General features: G+C 33.0%; 1 protein-coding gene across 1 annotated transcript in view; it reads right to left on the reverse strand.

Annotated features, from left to right (window-relative positions):
* Positions 1-25,996, reverse strand: part of Gpm6a (glycoprotein M6A) — a 265,035-nt gene that overhangs the window by 16,196 nt on the left and 222,843 nt on the right. The window contains exon 2 of the mRNA XM_028757648.1: positions 3,909-4,101. Coding sequence (XP_028613481.1) covers positions 3,909-4,101 — 193 coding nt within the window. The remainder of the gene's footprint in view (positions 1-3,908; positions 4,102-25,996) is intronic.

Consider the following 25,996-nt stretch of genomic DNA (forward strand, 5'->3'; position numbering starts at 1 on the left):
GAGGGAGACAGAGACAGAGACAGAGACAGAGACAGAGACAGAGACAGAGACAGAGACAGAGAATATGAGGATCTTTATCCTCATCTGAGCATAACACCTCAGATCCTGGGAAAAGTAAGTGGAAATTATAGGCCTTTAGAAATTGTTTTCATCTTTGTCTTTTAACTCACCCATCTAATTAAACAAGCCCTTTTTTCTTTTTCTTTCTTTCTTTCTTTCTTTCTTTCTTTCTTTCTTTCTTTTCTTTCTTTTCTTTCTTTCTTTCTCTCTCTCTTTTTTTTAGCATTTGATGTAGGAGTCTTAATCCATAGATAAAGGAAGAATTTACAAAACACTTGAATTGGTCACATGCTTTCTTTTCAAACAACTTATTTATGAGCAAGACATATCACCAATAATGCTAATATTTATTTGTCCTAACTGCATTATGGTTCTTGCTTTATATCCTCTGTTTCTCCTTTTATTTTTCCCATGCTCTCTGACATTCCCATCCCTGTATGTAGGCAGCCCTGCTGAAGGCAATCTCCACCACCTTGAAGTCTTTCCATAATTACAAACTGAATTTCTCAGATCTCACTCATCAGACTGAGAGTTAGATGGTACAAAACTTTGCTGTATTCATCTTCTTTGGAGGGATTTGCTTTTCTTTGTTTGGTTTTTGTTTATTTGTTTTGTTCATTTGTTTTGGGGAAGGAGAGGAATTTCTTCTATTTGGAAACTCCATGAGGCCTATATAATGAATATAAGAAACTGAACTATGAAGAGGAATAATTTGGACTACCGTAATCAATATACTATTCTTCTCATCCAAATATACTTTATTGGTCTTACAGTCAATTTCTCACAGAATGGATCAAATGTAAAACTATAAAAATATGGACTCGAAAGTCTCTCCTAAATTCACTTTCCTAAACACCCACAGATAGTATCGTCAGAGCTTGATCAGAGACCTGTGGTATTTTGATAATTATCTAAATATAAAGCCCATAATTTTATAATTAATTGTTAATATATAGTCATTTATTAGTCTTTTGACTCCTTACAAACTTTATGTACTATAACTGAATAAAGCAATTTGAATTCAGACTAAATATAGAGAACTGTGGATTCAAAGACATCTGTGGTAGCTTAAAATAATGAACAGCGTGAACATATTTTGTCCAGGCTAGGCTGAGATATAACTAAAAAGAAAATGTCAGTTTTATCACATTAAAATATGTCCATGAAATCATCTTACTAAAATGCTCCTGAACTAACTAGCAATAACCCAGTTGGATTTTCTTTTCCTTTTTCTTCTTTTCCTCCAATCTCTTCCCCCAAGACAGGGTTTTACTATGTAGCTCTGGCTGTCCTAGAACTCCCTATGTAGACTAGACTGAGCTGGAATTCAGAGATCAGTCTGCCTCTGCCTTCTGAGTTCTGGTGTTAAAGGTGGCACCACTGTGCCCTTCTTACCCAGTTGGATTTTGAAATAGCACAATAAATTCCATATGAATTGTAAACAAAGGATGATTCTGGCTATTTACATCTAAGGTACTGATTATTATCAAGATTTGGTTCTATGTGTTTAGAAATGTTGAACTCTATGACAATTAAATTATAGGAATATATATTCATTATCTGATTAAACGGATAAAGCTAGTTTAAAATAATACATGTAATGTTATAATATGAAATAGACAACTTTTAATTTGATAGTAAGTATTCATTTGCAAGTTTGGGGGACATAATAGTTCAGATATATGGACTGTAGTTTTAAATAATCATTTTCTATTTTTTACAGTACTGAGGATTGGCTATCATATATACTAGATGTGACTCTCATACATACAACATAAGTGTTAACAATTGCTCTACCACATAGCACTACCCTCAGCTCAATTTGTGATTTCAATATTGAGAAAGACTCATAGTAATTTTCCCAGGCTGACATTGAAAATTCTCTGTGGTCTAGGTAGGATTTGAACTTGAGATTCACCTTACCCCAGCTCACGAGTAGCTGAGCTCCTAGAGATTCACTACATGTCTTGGCTGGTCTCACTGCCTCAGCAATTCCATCTCTTTCTAATCTCTGTTTGTAGAATGAATATATGTTTCCTTCATTATATTTTAATTTTAGTGATTAGAATTTATCAATGTTTAAAATATTCAAATATTTAAGGCAAATATAAAAACTAAAAACTTTTCCTTAAAATTTCTGTTGATTCCAACTTTGCTTCTACTCTTCCCACAGAGTAGAGAATTGTGATTCTATTGTATAACAGGAATGTGTAATTCTATTCTCTTCATTTTTCCATGGAATTAATAACATTAATTATCCCAATATACAACTTATTAAAAGTATTGTTGAAAATAATCTGCTTATAGTTTATAGAGAATAAAGAAATTTAGCAACACTGAATACTGTCTTTGAGACAGGACTTGTATGCACCTCTGAAGCTATGTAGACCAAGCTGGTTTGAAACAGAGAACTGCCTATCTATTTTCCCCAAGTTCTGGGATTAAAGGTGCCAGCTACTACACATGGCCCTTAATATTACATAGATTTGATTCTGTAGTTATAGAATCTTCTACTAAGGAGTTAGTAGATCTTAGTATGACACCAAGAACAAACTTGGATAAAGTGTGGTTGATCACTTTTACCTGGAAGGATGTGGTTAAAGAGCAATGGTACCACAAACAACCTGACAGCCAGTACAATTTGAAAGTATAAATAATCTGATTCCAGAAAATGTGAACATACAGGAAGAGCAATTGAGTGATTTAGAAAGAAAATAAATGAATATTTCAAACATACAAAACCAAGCAGCATGAAATAAGTACAAGTAGTATCAAGGCTAACAAACATGGATGATTTTATGGATAGTGAGTTTGCATTTTAAAAATGTATAATAACAAATAATTTCTGTCTATGATTATGAAATCACCCAATAGATGGTGAGAATCAACAAGCTATTTGGAAATGAATCCTCCCTTAAATAAATCTCAAAGACTTGTTATCTATAGTATAAAACAGGCCATAACTGCCGGTCAGTGGTGGCGCATGCCTTTAATCCCAGCACTTGGGAGGCAGAGACAGGTGGATTTCTGAGTTCGAGGCCAGCCTAGTCTATAGAATGAGTTTCAGGATAGCCAGGCCTACACAGAAAAACCCTGTCTCGAAGAACAAAAACAAAAGAAACAAAACAACAATAATAACAACAACAACAACAACAAAACAGGCCGTAGCCAGGATAAAAGACTTTCACATCCAGACTGCTTGAGTTAGGTGTATAAAAAAAATATTGTTTTAACATCATCATAATCTTTATCCTATGAGTTTATTTACATTTTTGTGGATAAAAAAACACAGTTGATATTTTCAAAAATGCTGCTCATTACTTAACTTTTGTCTTACATAAGACCACAAGAACCTTTAACATTATTTACAGTATTTTCTGTGATGTAGAGAAAGTAAGATAATATATTTATGGCTGGGTTAAAATTTTGAAGTGCCTAATCTCGCTTAGAATTTTATAAATTTCCTAGAATTATCAGCCAAGTCTAGATTTGTGTCTGCCTTTATCCTGTCTTTTCATTGTTTTTTTCCGTGTTTGTTTGTTTGTTTGTTTTTAAAGAGCCATGTTCAAATTTAAAGATCCAGGCAAAACTTTCCTCCTGCTTCATGATAATTTAATTCATTAATTTAATTCTATTAATTTGGCCTATATTCTATGCAAAGTACTTTGTGTTAGTTCACGTATCAACCCCTTTCTGAATCATATTTGCCTCATAAAGGTTTTTTATTTTTGTTTGTTGTTGTTGTTTTGGTTTAGTTTTTTATCATCACCTTACCTACCTATTTATTTAGGAAAAAATATAAACAACATAATGCACTTCCCAAAAGGTGGATGTAAAGAATGACTTACATGGTGAAAACATCCAGTGTGTCTCCAGCAGTCCTTGCCACCTCAAAGTAGGTCTGCAGAATGTTGACTGTTCCAGAAAGGGCTTCATGACCACAGCCACAGAACAGGGCAACGCCTGCGTACAGCAGGATGGTCGCAATCAGAGAAGCATAGGGGATACCTCCCAGGCATTTAATGCAGCACTCGAAACACCCTGTAGAAGAGCAACAACAACAACAAAAATTCATGTTATTTATTCATCTTGGTAAAATGCTTCTATGACCTCAACACTATAGGAAATAGTAATGATAAATGATCCCAGGTCAACCACATGAAATCAAGTCCTAGAGGGTCCTGGAAAGAATGAAGAGGAAGCCCAGTGTTACCGTCCATCCTCCTCCATGAAATGGATGCTTCCAAGGCTCATGATTTCATCTTATACCATAGTCCAACTGAAGCCCATCTTTTTCAACCACACTCATTATAAATTACCACACAAGCATGCATATCATTCTGCTTTGAACATATTGCTCTCATGTTTCATGTTTTTCATTTTACTTAAGTAGTATCTGTTTCTTTGAACTATTTATGAAATTTTCAGATCATTATTTGAAACCTGTAATACTCTGCAAATCCAACTAACTGAGTTTTGACCTACAGAATCCAAAAGTACAGAGGAAAAAAATCGGGCAGTGCTTGAATACATTCCAAATATTAAAGGAATTAAAAATGAGTTCTGAGTTCATATATATGTGTTCCTTACACAGTGACTCATAAAGAAAAATCTATTTATAGATTTTGGTTGAAAATAAATGAAAATGATCTGGACAAAGTCAAAAGCAGAGAACAGAAAGAGCATAATACTGATCCCATCACGGTGATTTTTAACAGTGTCAATCTTTTCATCTTATAATAAATCTTGTGCTGACTAATTTAGACATTATATAAAATAATACCTGTATGACATTTATGAAGTAACTTCATAAATGTAAACTGATATCATTAGACATAATTCAACTTGAGGATGGAACTGATATGAAATTCCTTTGTTCTATATACACTTTATATACTTGGTCTGAAGACAATTAAGTAATAATTTTAGTAGATCTACATTCTAATTATTTCCTGTCATATGAGGTTAGTTCTTAGACCTTTTACTGGCAGCACTGTATCAGGGTTAAAAAAGCTACATATTTGGGAGGAGTTTGTCTTTCAGATTATAGTACTTTTTGTTTATAGATCCTTTATGAATCTTAATCTTTATGTTTTATATGCAATAGCATATAAAAGTTCCTGTGTGAAGTGACTTTATGTTTGGAGAATGAACTACTGTGTTATTTTGATATAGCTCATTAAACAGGCTTAGAGAATCATAACCCATAAAATTTCCTCTGGAAGAATTTAAACAGGAGCACAACTACTTCGCCAGTTTTGTTGCTCTTTATTGTGAAGCAAAAAATATTTCCTGAATGTGACATATATCCTACACGTACATACATACACACACACACACACACACACACACAGGAGAGAGAGAGAGAGAGAGAGAGAGAGAGAGAGAGAGAGAGAGAGAGAGAGAGAGAGAGAGAGAGAGAGAGAATGAGAACACAGGGAAGTGGAAAAGGTTACAACAGCTTGAAACTTCATATAGTAGAAAAAAAATTCACCAACAGATGGCCAAGACCAGTGTGTGTAGTATCTGAATGTCATTGAGCCCAGTTTTGGGTAGAGACTAACAAGGTGGCAGGAAAAAGAACTAGACTATTTTCTTTCAATATTCTATCATTCCCATCTCAGTAATTAAAATTAAAGGGGAGAATAAGTAAAATTAGTATTAACAAGAGGAAAGACCTCCTAATCTGTTAAGTTAACCAAATGTCTACAATGACTTTAAATCCTAGTTTTGTGGTTCTTTTTTCCCCCCTATTCTCAAAGCATTTGATAGTCAGGGAAAGGGTATACTGCAGACTCTTTATAATGTCAAAACTAAAAGCTTATGCACAACACAATCATCTGCTTATAAGTTCAAACACAAAGAGAAGATAATAAATATTGAATACCATTGCTTTTGCTTTATCCTAGAGCATAGATTTTTACAGGAGAATAAAATAGGAAACCAGGGTAACTCAAGAACAGATGAAACAAAAACATAAAAATAATTACCAAAATAGTCACTTAGGACTTCTGGTTTACTTTATTCCCAATGTAGAGCTAGTTTGTACTTAGTTCATCTTTATCCTACTGTGCTGTGTATGGGCAATATTAGCTTCTGTGCCAGGTTTTGTCTCCCCAAGAAGAAATGTGCTCATAAACCAGAGCATCGATTTCAAATTTAATTTGCTAGTAGCTTCAAAATTTAGAAACATATAGAACAAATTCTAACACTAGAGGAAACCAAACTTGATGACTCTCTGAGTTAATACATATTTTGAAAATAGTTCAGTGTCCAAAAGACACCAAAATATATCCTTATTCCATGTTTAAACATTGTCATATAAATTACTCAGAATTATGTTACTTTTGCTGACACATACAAGTTCCTGTGAATTTCCATTTCTGTATGATAGAAAAATTCAAGGGTAGGAAAATTTAAGTGTTGACCCTCTGCAGAACTTTTGTTCAAATTTAAATCCTTACGTGTCTCATTGGGGACATATTGAGCTTGTAAAGGACTACATCCTCATCAAACTCATTCTTCCTAGGAGTCTGAGCAGAGTCGCCTACTGCATTTAAAGAAGTCTTTTTGAGCTCCCATATGGAGAAGATGCACATCATTTCAGCATTCTCTCCAGCTGCCAGAATCCCACATAGTTGCTGGCAGGGGAGCTTCTTTCCACCCACAGTGAGAAACAGCCTTGGCAGATCAGTAGCATCACCATGGCAACCGTGCCTCTGGGCCAGGATGCACTCCCAATAATCACTGTTGAAGGCTGAGGATTCTGCTGTCCCCCATCATCATGCTTTTACTGAACCTAAAGTGCAAAAACACTCGATTAAATGAATATTAATGAAGTATAGTAAGTGGGGTTCTGGAACTGGAGGGAATAGATTTCTTGAGAAAAATCTCTATAAAAACAGTAATGATCACTTTGTATATTTTTAACACTACGTATTACAAGAATTGAGCCTTTTAATTCTCAAATAAAGCTAAGGTTCAAATATTGATAGAGAATTGGTATGCTATATTCATGTGTGCACACAAAAGCATTTATTAAGTAAAATAATGCTATATTGTCGGATTTAAGATGAAGATAAACATTAAGAAGATTAAGGAAGCTTTGTTTTCAACATACTCTCAAAGACATTAGAATTTTTCTCACTGTTTAATGAGTGTATAAAATGTCTTCTTCCAGTGTAAAATTTTCAAAGAAATCAGAAACTCCCCTGATATGGTTGTTTTTGAAAGATGTACATTTATCTTTTCATACACTATACAAAGAGTTTACCTCTATTTAAATACTGACATATAAGCACAGTATTTGACTATGAATATCTCTTACATTGTACCAAAGTGTAAAAGGAGAACTAAAGGAAGAAGAAAGAAATAAATAAGAAAAAGCTAGACAATAGAAAAGATAGGCCAACAAAAGTAAGCATAATCACACACTAAAAATGTACTCGTTGATAATCTTTTCTAGTATCCTTTATTAAGGAGATGTTTCTTTCCATAATAAAACATCTCTACCTTAGCCACTTTGGTTTACAAACTATCTATTCATCTCCATTACATACTCTCTTCCCTCTCTCCCTCTCCCTCACCTTTCTCTCCCTCTTTCTTTCCTTTTCCTTTCCCTCCTCTCTTTTCCTCCCCTCCCTCTCTCCTCTCCCTCTCTCTCTCACTTTCACTCTTCCTCTCCTCTCCCCTCCCTCTCCCTCTCTTCCCCTCCCCCCTCTCCTCTCCATCCTCTCTCCTCTCCCTCTCCCTCTCTTCTCCTCCCCCTCTCCATCCTCTCTCCTCTCCCTCTCTTCTTCTTCTCTTTCAGTCAATACCATCCCTGTCACATCCCAATCATATCATACATGATCACAGCACATCAATTTTCTATCACTTGCAGAATTGATTTATGGTAGAGGAGGCTGCTCCCACACACTCATATTTCTCATGTGTTCTATTACCATTTACAGTTAACTTACATTGTCCTGTACATTTTAGAGATTCCATATAGTGACTCAGTACATTTTAATTGAAATTTTCATATTCATTTCAGAACTATAAACTTTAAATTATTTTCTAGGTCCTAAGAATAATTATGCAATGTTTTGTTATTTTGTTGATAACCGTGTCATCTATGAATATTCTAAGTGCTATCTTTGTAAACATTCATACTTTCTCATTTATAGTTATTGTTATCTTACTCTGTTAAGTGAAATAAATGAAATGTAAAGAAAAAAGGTATTTTGTATTTCTAGGGGAGAAACAATATTTTATTATTAACTTAATTTTGACCTCTTTATCTAAGTGGGTATTTTTTTGTTTTGAAATCTAAAACATGCTTTTATATTACATGCAAGTTCAATTTATGCTACTTTTCTATTATCAGTCATGTCAATATTTTTCTTATTTTTTACTTATTTGATGTCATTGTTTTATTTCAAAAAACAGGAGTCATGCTAATTTTTGAAATGTAGCTAAAATTTTTACCTTACTATAATTTTTTTATTGAACACTATTGTCTTTGTCAGTCCACTAAGCATATAATTATTTAATTCTAATAGAGATGCCGGGGATGGTGTTAGTTGTTAGAGATGTGGAAATTAACAAAATCAACATTAAAGAAGTAGAAGATAGATAATAAACAAATTGTTTTAAAAAGTATTTATGCATATTTGTGAAAAGTGCAAAGAAATTTTGAGTAAAGAAAACAGGTCAAGAATATTAAAATATTGATGTCAGATTCTAATAAGGAGGTCAGGGAATGAATAAATGAGGTGACACCTACAAACTATCTAAAAGATATGAAGGTATATTAAATAAAACATCATAATGGAATGCTTCTCATTAATAGAAGAATAAATGTCAAAGAAAATATGTATACCAAGGTAAAACACTAAGACAAAGATGGAAGTTGGAGAAAAAGCAATATATGAGATTTAAAGAAGAAGTAACCTTCATTATCAGGTGTGCGATATGTCAATAACAAGGGTAGACCAGAGGTCGGAATTTCATAGAATAGTTAATATCAAGCAGTTGCCTAGAAGGTGAGAGCATAAGCCTCTAGCTAGTCAGGGATCACTAAGCTGCCTTTTGATGATTGCCTGCCCAGTGGTCTAAAGCCCGTTCACTAATGCTGCAGGGCAGCATGCTAAAACCTAGAAGCCCCCAAGGCCTGATGCTGGATTATGTCGCTCCAAGGATTCTTCAAATTTCAAAAGGAAGACCCTAGAAATCAATCTGGGTATTAGACAAATCTCGGTAATCAATGGTGGTCTTAGTATCATCTTCAGAAGTGGGAGATGAGAGATTATCGGCTAAAGTGAAAATATTAATTAACATTTACATCCTTCACCTCTTTTTACACTGTCACCTCGGTTTTCAAATTAGCCTTTTGTTTTAACAGAGTAGAGCTCAGCTAATTTTCTCCTATCATATAATACATGGAAATACATCCCTGGTAGGACTGAGAGATCCATGACAGGAATTTACAGGGCTAAGCTCATTCCATATGTTCACCACTTTTTTATACCTGGCCTAATATCAGGGACACTGAATCACTATTCAAATCATAAATGAAAGTTTTCTTGAGTGTCTATTAGTTCTATACATTTTATGTAGAATTGATTAAAATTATTATTATTTGGACGCTACTTGTTTCTACATGTTAATGAGCTAAAAATTTAAACATTTAATGCTGTTTCAGAAACTTCAAAACATGGTATCAAAATACATGTTATTTAGTATATCTTGTGATCACTATATTATTTAGTAAATCAAAATCACTGACATTAGGCTTAAAATGTAAAAAAGTTTCCAAATATTAATAGATATATAGCACCTTATAAAGTAGAAGATAATTGAAATATGAATATTAGTTCAAAATTAAACTTATGAAAAATATTTACACTAAACAATGCTTATTGAACATTTTATTGATTGATATCACAAATTTTTTAATGACTGTAATTAAGAACAGTATAATCCAGTATATATTATAAAAAGTATAAACAGTATACTAGATTATAACTTGAATAATTAAAAATTCAAAAATATTGTCTTTATTAACATTATTTTAAATATTTCTTGCTTTAAATCATGTACAGAAGTCAGCTTGTTTTAAAATTTGTGATTTGCCATCACAATCATAACCTTAGCACAACTGAAGTCACAACAGAAATACAGTTTTGACCTTTGAACCCAGAAAGTTGGCAGTAACACTTACTAAAACAAGAACAAAAACCTAACCCACAAAGCCCATAGTTCTGGGAAAGTCTCAGAATATTTTAACTTTGTTTTTTGGCTTCTGTAGTTCTGCCTTTAGCTAACTGTTCTTGTTAACTAAAGTGTGTCAACTCAGGTTGTGTGTTTCAGGTGGGCTTAAAAGCCCAACCTGAAAAAGAAAGGCTCAGGCCTACACAGGGGTTCCAAATCCCAAGAGTAGTCACTTGTTGACTAATAAGGACTATCTCTTGTTTTACACCTGTGTATTAGATAGTAGTCTTCTCTGGTGAATATTTTAAAATACCATGTTTTTACATGGCATTGCCAAAATACTGTACTCCAATGATGGACAAATTATGACCTTAAATATTTCAGTCATTGCTACAATACTGTACTTAAACCACTTTCTAATTAAAAAGAAAGAAAAATTTTAAAAGGATCATCCATGTTGGAAGGCATTCTTTTGTCCTCTTCCTTTTATAGTTAATTACCAACATTATCAGTTATATCCTAACTAAAGACCACAGATTCTCATCATTGAGAACCCAAAACTTTCATCTTTTTGTGGATTCTGATGTACAGAATCATGACATTTTAAGACCTATCTGTAAACTATGGGACATAAAAAATATAGTTATTAAACAAATTTCACTATGAAAAATTATAAAAAGTTGCTGATTAAAATGTATATTGTACAACTAACCATACCATTGAATTGTCTGTGAACACTTTCTCTGTCACAGAAACATGGTCAAGACTACCACTGCATTGACTGGTGTCATCTCCCAGCTCCTTACGAACCATGTGACAGCTAATTATTGAGAGTAGATACTGAAATATATTTGAAACGCAGCTTACTGTAAGACTTTTCAGAAAATAGTTTGTTTTTATTTTATGATGCTTATTACTATTTAAGATATAGATAATTTGTTGGAATTATATTGCAAATTACAGAACATTCTGTACTGGTCAACATGACTTAGCAAAAAGAATGTTTTGATTAATTAGCTTGTTTCCTCAAGGCAGAAAGCTAATTGCTTCATTAATGATTAGAACCATACACTTCTAGCTGTGATAAATAATCCCACAGGGTAAAGGAACAGTCAGGGGGAGACATGTTTCAGATATGGAAAAATAACATCGAAACAAAAAGTTTTAGGAGGAAAATGTTTGGAGCTTATTAAGTCTGGTTTGATTTCTAAACCACTGTAAAATTTTGTAGACCCCAGATTGCTTACTAACATGGTGTCTGTAGATCCAGTCAAAATTCTCACATATTCCTGCAATAGACTCATTCTTGATATAAACCACCTAAATTAAATGGCTTGCTCCCTCATGATCTTCAGAGATTTGTTCAAAACATTGATAATTCATTCATTTTTTCTTTCATGAACTTGTATATTTGCTTGTTGGTTGCAATATCCACTGCCTAACAAATTCTCTTAAATTTAGCTAAAACTAATAATGTATTGTCTCATAATTTGAAGATAATAATTTATTGTTGTCTCCACTTGGCAGCTGTCTCTGCATGTAGTTGTGGCTAGGGGAAGCTCAAACCTGCGTCATTTGAATGCACTATGTTAAGCTGGATGTGCATAAAAATCTTCACCACAATCATGAAACTTAAGCTATCATGTGTGGCAAGTCTGAGGTTTATAGAAAAAAAGATATCAGAGATATTTTGCATCCATTAGTACTTAAACCTTTTTTGAATACTTTTGCTTTCAAAATTCTTCTTTGATAATTATACCACAGTGAGGATTTTCAGTATCTCTATGAATAAAAGTCAAAATAAAATACAAAATTACACACCAAGACAACATAAGAGCACCTACAAAGTACCTTAAGACTTAGAATCATTAAATTCCTAATGAGAAAAATCTGACAAGAAAATAACATTTGCCTCTTAAGGCAACTAATTTTGGAAAATAGCTGGTTTCTATTCTTTTACCTGAAGGAATTTATTACCTGAATTTATTTATTAGTATTCAATAAAATTTTATATGATTCTGAATGCCATTAGTAAATATTGGTTCAGATTATTGTGGTACCAGGGGGTCAAGTCTCTTGGACTCAGATAACTATACAAGAAGTGGCTGTACTTTATTTGATACTACATGGTACCAATTCACTTACTGGAGGAACTAAAACATTCTATTACACAAGCTTTTAGCAAAATATCTTCTCTTCATTGGCAGTAAGGTAAATGTCCCATGATCATAAAGTATCTTAGTTATTAACAAAAGTTAAACTTTAAATTTAATTTTGTTCTGTAGTATGATTACAAAGGGTGAGACTTCATAGATTTATAAAATGTTTCTTTGAGTAAAATTTTATAATATAGTACAGAAGTAGTGGATTTAAATTTAATTTCCATATATTTACATATACATGATTAATTGACGTAATTAAACATTATGCAAGTCTTTTAAAATATATGCTTCCCAAGGAAACTTAGAAAGTTAGAAGAACCTGGCAATAATGATTCCTATGTAGCATCAAGATATGTTTTGGTAATATCTTGGCGATACGATGAACCATATATGTCATAAAATAAAGTTGTGTTGTATACATCACTGGAATGCTACAACTGAACTATAATTAGTGTAGCAAGTAATGAATCTTTGCAACAAGATAAATTCATTATTTGTAGTTCTTATTAGTGTAATTTTGCATTACATTTATTTATGTATTAACATATTTATTTTTGTGTTTGTGTGTGCTTGCATATATATGTATGTTTGAATGCCTTGGTGTATGTGTGTGGCAGTCAGAGAACAATTTCTAGAAGTCAGTTTTACGCTTCTACCATGTGGGGCTGTGCATGAGACTCAGATACTCATGTATGGCTGAGTATCTTCCTCTACCCTAAGCTATCCCTTGGTTCCCATATGCTTACTTTCAAGCTATAAAAGAAGAAATAAAAACAAAAAAACTAATCCCAAGAGAATGTTTACATTCTTAAACCTAAAATACTGTGAAAAAATATATTAGTCATTGCTGAAGCCATATAATACAACACAAATGATATCTGTAGATCTAAACTTTTTTTCCTCAAATATTTCTCTAAAGTAATTTAGAATTTTTGAACTTTCACATTCACTCCAAATTTAAAAGATCATATCTTTCAAGAGTAGATACGTAAAATTTTCTTTCATAGTCATTACAATATATCAAAACTGGCTACCAGACCAAAATTTTTAAGCTATATTTTCAATGTTGAAACAATGCTTCAAATACCTAGCAAATAAAATAAATGTTGCAGATAATCTTTAATTATTTTGTTTATGATAATATTATGAGGATATTCAAAGTGGGGGGTATAATTATTGTTTCAGGACGATTAAAATCAAATAGCCATTATAAGTTGAGAGGAACACTTTTGCCTGTGAGAGCCTGAATATTATCTATGCTCCTTTGGAATCTGAGAGATGCTATGGCAGCCCTTCAAGGAAGTGATGCTGTGGCAAATGCTGTCTTTTGTAGGTATCAGAGAGCCTCTAAAAACTAAACTGCATTTTATGTCAACAGAATATTTTTGTTCTCTCTCCTAAACAACTCCGTTCCTGTTGTTTATTAAAGGCATTATTTCCAGATGCCTTGTTCTTTAAAATTCATCCAATGCATTATTTTTTTTAAGGTTTAGAGCAAATGGTGGTTTTATCTGAGCCAAGCCTCAGACTGTCACTTTGTTGCTTCTTATTATAATTTGAATGAGTACCATGATCATGAAAGACAAACGCATGCTTTTTTATTACTGCAATCTCACCCCTAATTTATCCCGTACCCCAAATACTTGATGTCTTTTTCTTCTTCTGATCATATCCCATATGACCCTTAGACAGTGTGAGCTGAAAATGAAAGGTTTAAAGAGATGAGAACTCTACAAAACATTTTGTGACCCTGCCACAGTCAAGCCTGCCTGGTAGCTGTTTTTTCATTCGGCTCACCACGGGGCACATCTTTAAGAGAGCTCAGCCTACAGATGAAAACCTGCTCTCCAAATAAATCTTTTTCTTTCGATTTACTAATCCCCAGAATTTCATGAATACACACAAAGCTTATTTTCAGATCCTTCCAGCCACCTCTGGCGATGGGGAAGCAAAAACAAGCTGTAAGGCTGTTAAGAGACAGTCTATGGAATATGTGACAAAGCAAATATATTCAATAGATTCCTTACAACCACTAACAGATAGAGCTTGGTCTGATTGATAGCTGTCGAGACCAGGGGCCATGTTTTACACATCTTTGTGTGTGCAGTGTTTCAAGCCGTTTCGCTTAGGAAGACAGGATACAATGACTAACTCGTACCGAAAGACAGTGGCCAGCGTTTGTTCTGGCTTTTCTTTGGCTATTCTATTGTGTAGAAAAGAAAGATCAACTTCACACATTAAAATGTGTGTTCATCATGGTCAACATGTCAACCCAAATTATTAAGGGACTAATACATATTGGAGTCACAAAATTGGAATTGAAACCTTAAAAGTATATTACTCATAAAATACGTAATTGTAGCATTTGGTTGTGATTTGTTGCCTAGATAGGGTGAAAGAAATCACAGAAAATAATAAGACTATTCTACATTCCCTTTTTCAAACAACTAGCAGCCACTTAAATTTCTTTGGCATTTTTCCCCTCTTTAAAAATTTAAGAAGTAAACTGAATTTACAAACACCATTGAAATGCTTTGAAAGACATGGGTTTAGTTTTACTCTCTTTATAGCTTTTGCACAAAAATAAATAAATTGGAAAGTCTTGCAACAGGCAATTCGTTTTTCAATTTTTCTCTTTAAATCATTTATTTTATTTTTTAAGATTTAATTACATCATTTTCCTCTTCCATTTTCCCTCCCAAATATGTATGGAAATATTATATATGTATATAAATGTATGTATACATATATGTATGCAAATATTACTTCTAAATGCATAAATAAAGCCTACTTAGTCTGCATTATGTAACGTATATGTGTGTTTTCAATCTGATCATTTGGTAGTGGATGACTACTGACTACTTGCTATTCTCTTCCTTGGGGAAGACTATTTCTCCTGCTTGCAGCATTCTTTAGCTGCTATTAGTGGAAGGTTGAAGCCTCATTGTTTTTTCTTCATACATACAAAGACACACACACACGCACACACACACATACACGATTCTTTTATTTTCGCACACTAGGTTACAGGATCTGAAGTATTTCACAACCAGAACAGAATTAGGATAATCCAGGAGAAATATGGGATAGAAATAACCTGTTCCTTTCATGACTAGGAAGTGAAGCATGCATCCCAAGAATATGGGTGCTATATATGGCTGAATTCAGAAAAACAATGAGAGCAAAATACGTTGTCTGAATCTCTTCCTCTTCTATATCATGCTTCCTTTCTCAACCATTCCTTAATAAACTACATAATGTACCTGACTAAACAGAGATATATTTACTTGAAACTTTCATAGATGCTAATGTAGTAAACAATAAGAAAAAACACATGTTGGAAAGAGTTTGCTAGAATATTTTATTTAATCAAAGTCCTAGAATTTGATCTTAAAACTTGTTTTATTTTAATCATTTTAAAATTAAATTAAGATAAATATGAAATAGTCATGTAATGCTATTCTATAACAAATTCTCTTCTATAGTGAATCTGCACTGTCTTTTTTATATTTTAAGCTATATTAACTATAATGTTGAGTCTGCTGATAAGTAAAACAGAATATTATATGAAGCTGGATATTGGTCCTGGTATATTTGAAATTAACATATTGAAAACTAATATTATAAAGCTACTATTCATTATATGTGCTATTTAATCATGAGTAATACATTATCATGGCAGTAAAATATAACTAGATTGAGAGTCAGATGTCAGAAACAAGCCTGGGCAGTGGGTGGGGTAGTTACTATGATGTACCTCGCTAGTTTTCACAAAGATAAAATCTTAATGTGCCATGCTGGGAGGCTTCAAATCTTCTCTCCCTTTGCCTCTCTGATCTCACCCTCTTCTTTTATCTACTACAATGACATTTTTGCTTCATAGCCAAGTCCCAACACATATAGGAATTTTTACACACTGATATGTATGATATGTTGCAGGCTTTCATTCTGCAGATTGCTAATTAACTAACTCTGACTTCTTACAAGATTTTGCTAATATCTTGTCAAACATTACATTTGTAAATTGAATCCTATTGTATTCATATTGCCCTGCTCTGTTTTTTTTTCAGTTCTATATTACAGTACTTTGTTTAAAGTGTTTAAATATAACACATTGTATTCTTTTAAAATATTGTTTGGAAGTGAGTAGGTCTGAGGATATATACATATATACATATACATAATATTCATATACACATACACATATACATATATGTGTGTGTATTCATGTGATATATAGGTATACACGCACACATATACATATATTATATATGTATGTGTGTGTGTGTGTGTGTATGTATGCATCTCACATGCAGACCCCTGAAACTGGAATTGCAAAAGGCACTATGTAATGACTGGAAACAGACTTCATGTCATCTGCAAAAATAGCAAGGGTTCTTAACTGCTAAGATCTCTCCAGTCACAGCACACCATATTAATGACACTCTGTCTTATTATCATTTACAAAGTTATCCATTAACTCCATTGGGTAATAAGCCCCATTATTTCATGAGAGAAGTATATAAAAATCCTTGAAGAAATTAGTAGCAGAACTTTGTTTTACTATTTTTATCTTCTTTTGTTTTTCTTTTGGTTTTTTGGTTTTTGGATTTGGTTTTCGTTTTGCAATAACTAGCAGAAATTTAGTTTTTCAGTATCTTTTGATTTTGAATGCTTTGCTATAATGAAATTATATATGAAAAATACACAATTGGTGTGCAGTTAATATTTGCTGAATAATGTTATGTTATTTATTTTTTAAAAACTCCTGAGCAAATTATTGGCAATTAACGTTTATAGTTCATAATCAACAAAAAAATTTCAAAAAGTAGCTGACCAAGTCAAGTTTATGTAATACTCAATGTTTGCATATTTTTGGTAATAAGATGTCTTATTTTTAGTGTTAAGAACTGTAATAACCGTATATTTATAGTAAAATTGAATTAAAATTTTAATTATAAAAAAATCAATAATCATAAAATAAATGATAACTTGACATTATAAGGGATGAATTACCCACAAATAAAAGAAAGAAAAGATGTTTTAATTGTATTTCAACAATGTTATAAGAATTATCACAAAATTCCTGAAAAATGAAGCTGTATCATCAATTGCTGAACAGTGTGATAGTATCCAGAGTTAATAAAAAAATTCCATTTCTCAGTTTTTCAGTCATGAAATAATTGATATGGCTATGTATTTAATACAGAGGAGTATGGATAAAGTTTCTAGATATTCATTCTCTCTTTGTAAAACATTTTCATAATAAGTTATAAAAATGAATTATGTAGTATATTGATATTAGTATGTAAAAAAAAACAAAAGCTACTACTTAAGGAGAATAGTTGACAGGATGAAGTGTAAGCTAGGGATTTAGCTGTCAATTAAGATGTGTTAGAATAACCTTTTGTGTTAATGGGTAAGTCTCTGAACCTACACTGAACAGTTAATGGTCCAAATGGACTGAAAAATCTCTAAGTGCTTTTCTGCTTATATTTTTGATATTTATAAAAAAGGAGAACAAGGTTGATTTTCTGAAGAATGCAAAGTAAACCAAAGTGAATTATGAAGCACATATTTGTTAAAAGGGCAAGGGAATAGAGATCTGATCAGAAATAGAACAACCATCATGTATATCACTATGTTTTCAAATTATCTTGCATACTTCAGAGTCATTCAAAGCATTGCATGTATGCTATGAATAAGACTTTTCATATTGTTGGGTGGGATAAAAGGTACTGAAGGAAAATAGAACTGAGGTAAAGATGAAACATATTACAATTATCAAGCATGTAAATTGTAAAATATTTACTGGGGAATACTGAAGACACAGTCTAAATTAGGAGCAATAGAAGAAATACTGGATGGGGTTTAGAAAGAATAATGACAGGAAAAAGGACTCAGTATAATATCAGGCTGAAATATCAAGGAATCAGAATAGACTTCCATGTTTTTCTTGTTGGAAAAGGGTGATAATCTGATAAAAAATAGAAACAGCACAAACACATTATTTTTGGAAATGTGGGACTTGCATCACTCTTCAATGCATTCCCACTTCATATCTCGTTACTTGTGTTCTCTGATGTAGGATTTTAAGAGTTAACCCTTGGAACTAAATTTGGATCAGTTTTGTGATATAGCAGTATTCTATTTGCCTAATATTAGCCTATTGATTGGATTAGAAGGATGCCCACATTCCTCTATCCACCCAAACTTCATACCCATCCATCTCATTTCAGTCAGCTTTGCCAAACATGGATATCTGGAAATCTACTCAGAGGTTTTGTTTCTGGAATGCTAGTGAGGGAAAAAAAACAAAAAACAAAAAATCTGGAAGAAAAGGCATGTATGAAAATAAGAACATTACAACCATTGAGTCATCAGTAATACAAAATCTTCCTCAGCATACTCCAAAGGCAATGTTCTGGTCACAGCACAAATCTATGAGATACAATGAATATATCTAAATTTGTTGAGCAGAAACATTGTTATGATTGTTGGTCTTGACTATCAATTTGATGATCATCTACGAAACAGAACATTGGACCTCATGAACAGTTGGGAGAGAGAACATTTATGAGTCTACCTCCAGCAGAAAGACAAGACATCAAGTGAGGGATGGGGTTGCCATCCCACAGTCAAAACTCTGACCCATAACTGTTCCTGTCTTCAGGGACAAAAATAGAGAAAAGCCTGAGGAAAAGGAGGCCCAGTGACAGGCCCAAAGTGGGATCCATCTCACGAGGAGGTCCCAAGGCCGGACAGTATTACTGAGGCTATGGAAATCTCACAAAATGAGGCCTATCATGACAGCACGCTGGAAGACCCAACAAGCACTTGAAAGATTCCGATGCAGATAGTTACACCCATCCAATGGACAGAAGATGCTGTCCCCTGTGGTTGAATCAGGGAAAAGCTGGAAGAAGCTGAGGAGGAGGGTGACCCTATAGGAGGACAACCAGTCTCAACTAACCTGGACCTGTGAGATCTCTCAGACACTGGGCCACCAACCAGGCAGCATATACCAACTGATATGAGGTACGCCAACACATATACAGCAGAGGACTGCTAGGTCTGGACTCAATCAGAGAAGATGCATCTAATGCTCAAGAGACTGGAGTCACCAGGGAGTGGGGAAGTCTGGTAAGGTAGAGGATAGGGGAAGTGGGGATATCCTCGTGGTGATGGGGGAGGAGGTATGGGATGTGGAATAGTCAGAGGGTGGACCAGTAGGGGGATAAATTCTGGGCTGTAAGAAAATACTAAACAAAATTAAAGACAAAAAAGAAAAAGAAAAAATGTCTGCCATCACTTCTCATTTCAGTATTTAAAAAGTTTTATTGAACGTACTTATACTGTGTCTTGTGATTCAAAAGAAAACAACAGGAAGTGTTTTCAGAGAGTGTATCTGAAAGGTAACTTGTTTGAAATCATTAATGCATGATGTCCAAGAGTTATTTACTTATAAGACTTGAAGTACAAGTCTTAATTTAATAGATAATAACAAAAAGAAAGTAACAAATTCTTCCTGCCTGTTCTTGCTCACTGTCCTTAACTCTTCACAGACAAGTGAGAGCAGAGGACAGTTTCCAGCTTTGTAAATTAAATACCTCACTTACCAGAGTATTGAGTAATCTATGGGGAAAATGTCTAACAGTTGTAGTCTGGTTTATTATGGCTTTCTGCCTAATAGCTAATTGATTAGAAAACCCAATTAGCCAGTTGTATAAGACCTCCTCCTCAACAGTTTATTCGTTTCTATTAAGGTATCATAATACCTTCCAAATGCATTTTAAGAAAGCATCTAAAACAATTTCAAATCACTCATTTCTTAAATATCTAATAATAAAACACATATGCACTCATTCAATCTATCATTGCTGTCAAAAAAGAATTATGATAATAAATTATGACTAAGTATTTAGAAATGTCCTTTGGTAGAATTATAAATAAAGCATACAGACATATGCAAACTTATTGAAATAATTTTCTTATAAAATCATTTCCCCATAAGATATCAATTCAATTTCCCTTAAAAATGTCAAAATATAGGTTGGCCAGACTGAGGTAGAAAGACCACTTAATTCGTGGTTAAGTTCTCTCATTGCTATTTCAGACAAGAGGAACACACAGCATAGTTTTAGAAAGAAAACAACCACATATATTTCCAGCTCCAGGTGATCAGATACCCTCTTCTGGCCTCGATGACTACTGTACACAAGCAGTATATAGATACACACACATACACACTCACATACAAAAAAAGAGAAAAGGATGTGTGTGTGTGTGTTTGTGTGTTTCTAAAATTCATATGTCCTAGATTTCTTTTGAATTTAATTTTCATATAAAATATATATGAATTTATTTTCTTTTTTTCTTATGTTTCTTTTTTCTTATTTTTATTGGACACATTTTATTGGATGCTTTACTTTTTTACATATCAAATATTATCTCCTTTCCTGGTTATCCATGTGTTCCTGGATCCATGAATACATACACATATATGTTCAATGGATATATTAAAGGAAAGGATGTAAATATTTGATGGATATAATAAAACAAAGAATATATATATATATGTACATATATACATATATATATACACATATGTACATTTATATGTATATAGATTTAAGTTCTACAACTAACTAACAAAAATCATTTTAAAAAATTATAAAAATACTTAAAACCTTTCATTAACATGAGAAATCTTTGGCATATGCCATGTTTTTTATTCTTTCTTTTTTTTTTCCTCAACATAATATTTGTACTAATTATTCGGAAAGTTCACCTGATATACCCCAATGCTATTTTAATAAGACGTTATTTCAACTCTGACATTTAAATAATTGGTTTATAAACATGTTTATTTTGTCACAACTGATATTCATTATTCCATATTTTTCTATATATTGTTTCTAGAGTAGTTTTGTTTTAGAGTTTCATGTTCATGTGTGTCTCTAGTCTCAAGTTAATAAAGATTTCTTAATTTCACACTATCTTCAGATCTGAAAATGGTATGTGATACAAAATATATATTCAGTAAATTCTTGCTGTTCAAATTAAATAACATTTCTACTGAATTCTTTTCTTCTCTCATGGCTACTATTGTAAGGGATCTTAGTAAGTAGCATACAGATGAGATGTATATTACTACAAAACAACATGGTTTCATTTGCTTGCTATAATTATAAAGCTGTTGTATTTTAGATAAGCGGATCGAATATTTGTATCCTCTATACCACTAGAAAACAACAATAAATACCCAAAAGGAAGCATATAAAGCTTACATAAAAAATAACCAGGAAAGAAGATAACATTTGAAATGTAAATAAAAATATGTCCAATAAAAAATGTGTCCAATAAAAAAATATGAAAAAAGAAACATAAGAAAAAAGAAAATAAATTCATGGATATTTGTATATGAAAATTAAATACAAAAGAAATCTAGGACATATGAATTTTAGAAATGTTGGGACAAATTAATAATACATTTAGGACATATAAATTTTATTAATAACTAAAATTAATAAACTTTAATAATTAATTGTCAGGCTTGGAGACTCGGCAGATATGGTTATATAACTAGGTTCTCCTTCCTTTACTTCAGATGTGTAATGAATCCTGCTGTACATTGGCACAGGATTAGACATGAGCTGGGGGAATCAGACTAAGGCACAATCAAACAGGAGAGTCAGAATCCTAAATCAGCCATTCATTCACATGGTTACTGAATCTAACCCAGCTGTTTGTAACATCTAAAATTCTATAATTTTCTGATACATATTTACCCCCAGATTTTTATACATATATCTGCCAAATTATATTTTCTAATTTCATAACAGCTTTGTGAATATGAAGTTTTTATTAATAATTAAGCCAGGGCTTCAAGCAACTATTATTACTTTGGATGAACTTATACTGTCTCCAGAATTAGGATATGTGTTCATTTCAACTAAATGACACATTTTGTAAATTCTTGCTTGTTTCATATATTATTCAACACATTTTTAAGAATGCAGATTACATCTAATGACTAACAAACTATCTGCATGATGGTAGTAGATTCCTCACCTAATTTTCAAAGTCTATAATCTCCATGCCTCTAAAAAATGTGCAGATAAGCATATATATGTAAATGTATGTATCAGTTGGTTTTCTTTGCTAAGATATCATGACAAAGGCAACTCATAGATGAAAGAGTGTATTTTGGCTTATGTCAGGGAGAGCATGGCAGCAGGCAGCTGGAGCAGGAAGCTGAAAGATCATACTTATAGCAAAGTATTGAGACTAGAACTTGAATGCAGAATGAAGCTATGTACTCTCAAAGTTCACCTCCAGTGATATGCTTCCTTCAGCAGGCGTATACTTCACCTCTTTCCCAAAGTCACTAAGTGGAGGCCAAGTGTTCTCCATCTGAGCCTATGGTGGACATTTTCCTTTCTCTATTCTTTATTGCTTTTCTTTCCTTTCCTTTCCCTTGCCTTGCCTTTCCTTCCCTTGCTTCCCCTCACCCCTCCTTGCATTACCTCACCTTGCCTTTCTTTTCTTTTATTTGAATGTGTGGCCTTCCACTGGACCATAATCAACTGACCAGGAGCTTCACTAATAAAGAAAATTGATTCTCCCTCTCATAGCAGCTACCAATTGTGACGAACTCCTCAGAACGTACTTCTCATTATTTCCTTTGTCCTGTGGGCTTAGCTACATACTGGAGAGGGAAGGATGCTGGAGACAGGATAGAAGTTTCTGTCAAGAACAACATTACCTAAGCAATGGATCCATTATACTCTATGTCTTAAAAATAAGGAAAAACCTCTGATCAGACTCTATCACAAATTCAGAAGACTGTACCTTGTACCTTGTATTATCAGACACTACCAAAGCTTATTGTAGTTTCTGTATACCCTTTCTTCATGAAAATGTCAGCTAATGTCATTTGTCTCAGAGGAATATTACAAAATAATACTCAGATTTACATTTATATAGGATTTGAATTTTGAAGAGATAACATCTATTGAACCAACAGCCAGGAAAGATTACTATGCTATTGTCTGAGTTTTACAGCCTTAGGAAACTGAGCCACAGAAATATGAATTGCTTTGCCTGAGGCTCAAGCTTTCAGACTGCAGAGGGAAGTTATAAGCCAGCTGCATTACTTATGGATGAGGCCCATGTTAGGGACAGGCAGCATTCAGAGAAGTGGAATTGACATGTCTCATCTTTTGTGATGCTTATAGTCCCGTGGTGAAAATGGATTTGTACTATACAACAGCCTCCTATACACAAGGAAAATACTTACAAAATAAGACAAGAGAAAATAAAGTTGCTTAAAGAGTTTAAATTATTACTAAAAAGAAATTGAGCTGTCCCTTTAGTTACTGTTGATGGAGGCTTGGCATGTACATCACTCTTCATCACATACTGCTGTGTGTGATCCTTGACAATCTAACTTCTTCTGACTCTGAGAGGCTATCAAAGCAGAACTCAAAAATGGTGATGAAGGAATAAACGTTTCATATTTGTGTGGATTTTCAGCTTGATCATATATATGGCGAGAGTACATAACATAGGTAATTGATTGTGACTTTAAAATTAACTTTGAATTAAGTCTAAAGTGATAAATTTTAAGTAAATTTGAAAAACATTTAATTTAGAACACTAAAACGTTGGCACAAATGACTCTAATATTTTGTCATTTTTAAATATTTAATGTGTATGTGTATGTATGTTTGTGTGTGATATGTTTACAGGTTTGAGGACAATTTGTGAGAGCTGGATTCTGTACTGTTTTGTCAGAATTTGTCACAAATATCTTTACTTTCTGTTCCATCTCCATGGTCTGCATTTTGACATTTTAAAATGAATGGTGAATCAAACATCTTCATTCCTGAGATTAATATATTAATGCTATGTCAAGTCAGTTTCCAACCCTGATTATGTTAAACATAAAAACATTTAAATATTGTAATTTTTTTGAGACACAGTATAGTTACATAGCCTGGAACTTAAACTTGGAATTCTCTGGCCTCAGCTTTTCCAGTGCTAAAATTATTATAAATGTGCACCAGTAAAATCTCTCACAGAAAAATCTGTTTTAAAAAATCCAACAATTTCTTTATACTGGCATGGGCGCCATCCTGACCACCAGTAATGTTTGGATTTCTACTTGGGTTTCTGTCAGGAATTCAATATTATCAAAGAGGGCTATATTGAGCTCCCTGTTCTCAGTGGTTTGTATTTTTTTTCTGTTTATTCTTATTTGACAGAGGAAACTACCATGGAGTCTTGTGTGGTCTAGAACTTGTTATGAAGACCATTGTTGCCTCCTATTTGGGTAAGTAATCATTGCTCTGCTTTCTGAGTTCTGGAATGACAGACCTGGATTACTTTGCATAGAATGTCTAACTCACTCCCAAATATCTGACAAATGTTACACTGAACCATCATCAACTGGTTGTTTCCTATGGAAAAGATGCTGTGGCCCCTGTTTGTGTATTATAGTCAGTGTGCATTGATAGTTTTCAAGTTTTAACTTACACAAAATCATTTCAGCAAAATCAATTTTAACTTAAAAACGCTAACAATATTTGCTTTAAAGTATGGTTTATTTCATTTTTATATTAGAAATTCCATTGTTCTGCAAACTATCTTCTTTTCTGAAGGCTGATGATACCTTTGAGAATGATTACTTTGAGGATCTTTTCATGCTACATATAATCCAGTGAACAGTTATTGAATGACTACTTTATAAACATAAAACAAATTTATCTTTCTTCAGAAATCGCTTCCTGTTCTATACTTGAAATACATGTGTGTGTCATTAAGTATGACTTATAATAAGCTATTTAAAAAGCCAAACCTCCAGAGTTTTCCCATTATTTCCAGTTACTTTATGCTCCTAAAATCTGGCATTAGGAGCAGTACTGTTTGCTACCAATAAAAATGTGTGTGTGTGTGTGTGTGTGTGTGTGTGTGTGTGTGTGTGTGTCTGCCTTTCTGTCTGTCTGTCTGTGTGTTCTTTGCCCCCATGGGGAAGATAGTGAATTTGAAGATTATACATGAAAATTATACAAGAAACAAATGGGTTGATTCTAGAAGTGTAAAATGAGCATAGATTTTAGAAGTTCAAAATCAGAAAACTTACTACTATACTTATATCCATCCTTTGTCCTAACATCTTTCCTTTCTTTCTTCTGGTACACAAATCTTCACTCCTGACAGACAAGCACTTTACCACTGAGCTACACCTTGTCTGAAATTCTGACTAACCTGCAAAACAGAAACAAATACTAGCCCTCAGTATTTTTGTTCAGTGTTCCTGCTTTGGTCCTTGAAGACAAATACACAAATCAAGCCCAGACTATATGAATGCAATGATGCCATCCATCATTGCTTCTTTTCCATTAATCAAGACATTAATCAAATGCAGAATACAAATGATCATCCTTTATTGTAAATAGCCATATTTATATCCTTGAAAACACAAATAGATATAGTTTGTATAAGCCATTTAATATAAACACAGATATAAATAAACAGGTAATTATTCCTCTTTCTAAACTCAATTTAATGGATTT

This window comes from Grammomys surdaster, unplaced genomic scaffold (assembly GCF_004785775.1).
Source record: "Grammomys surdaster isolate TR1022 unplaced genomic scaffold, NIH_TR_1.0 126178, whole genome shotgun sequence".
NCBI classification, from domain to species: domain Eukaryota; kingdom Metazoa; phylum Chordata; class Mammalia; order Rodentia; family Muridae; genus Grammomys; species Grammomys surdaster.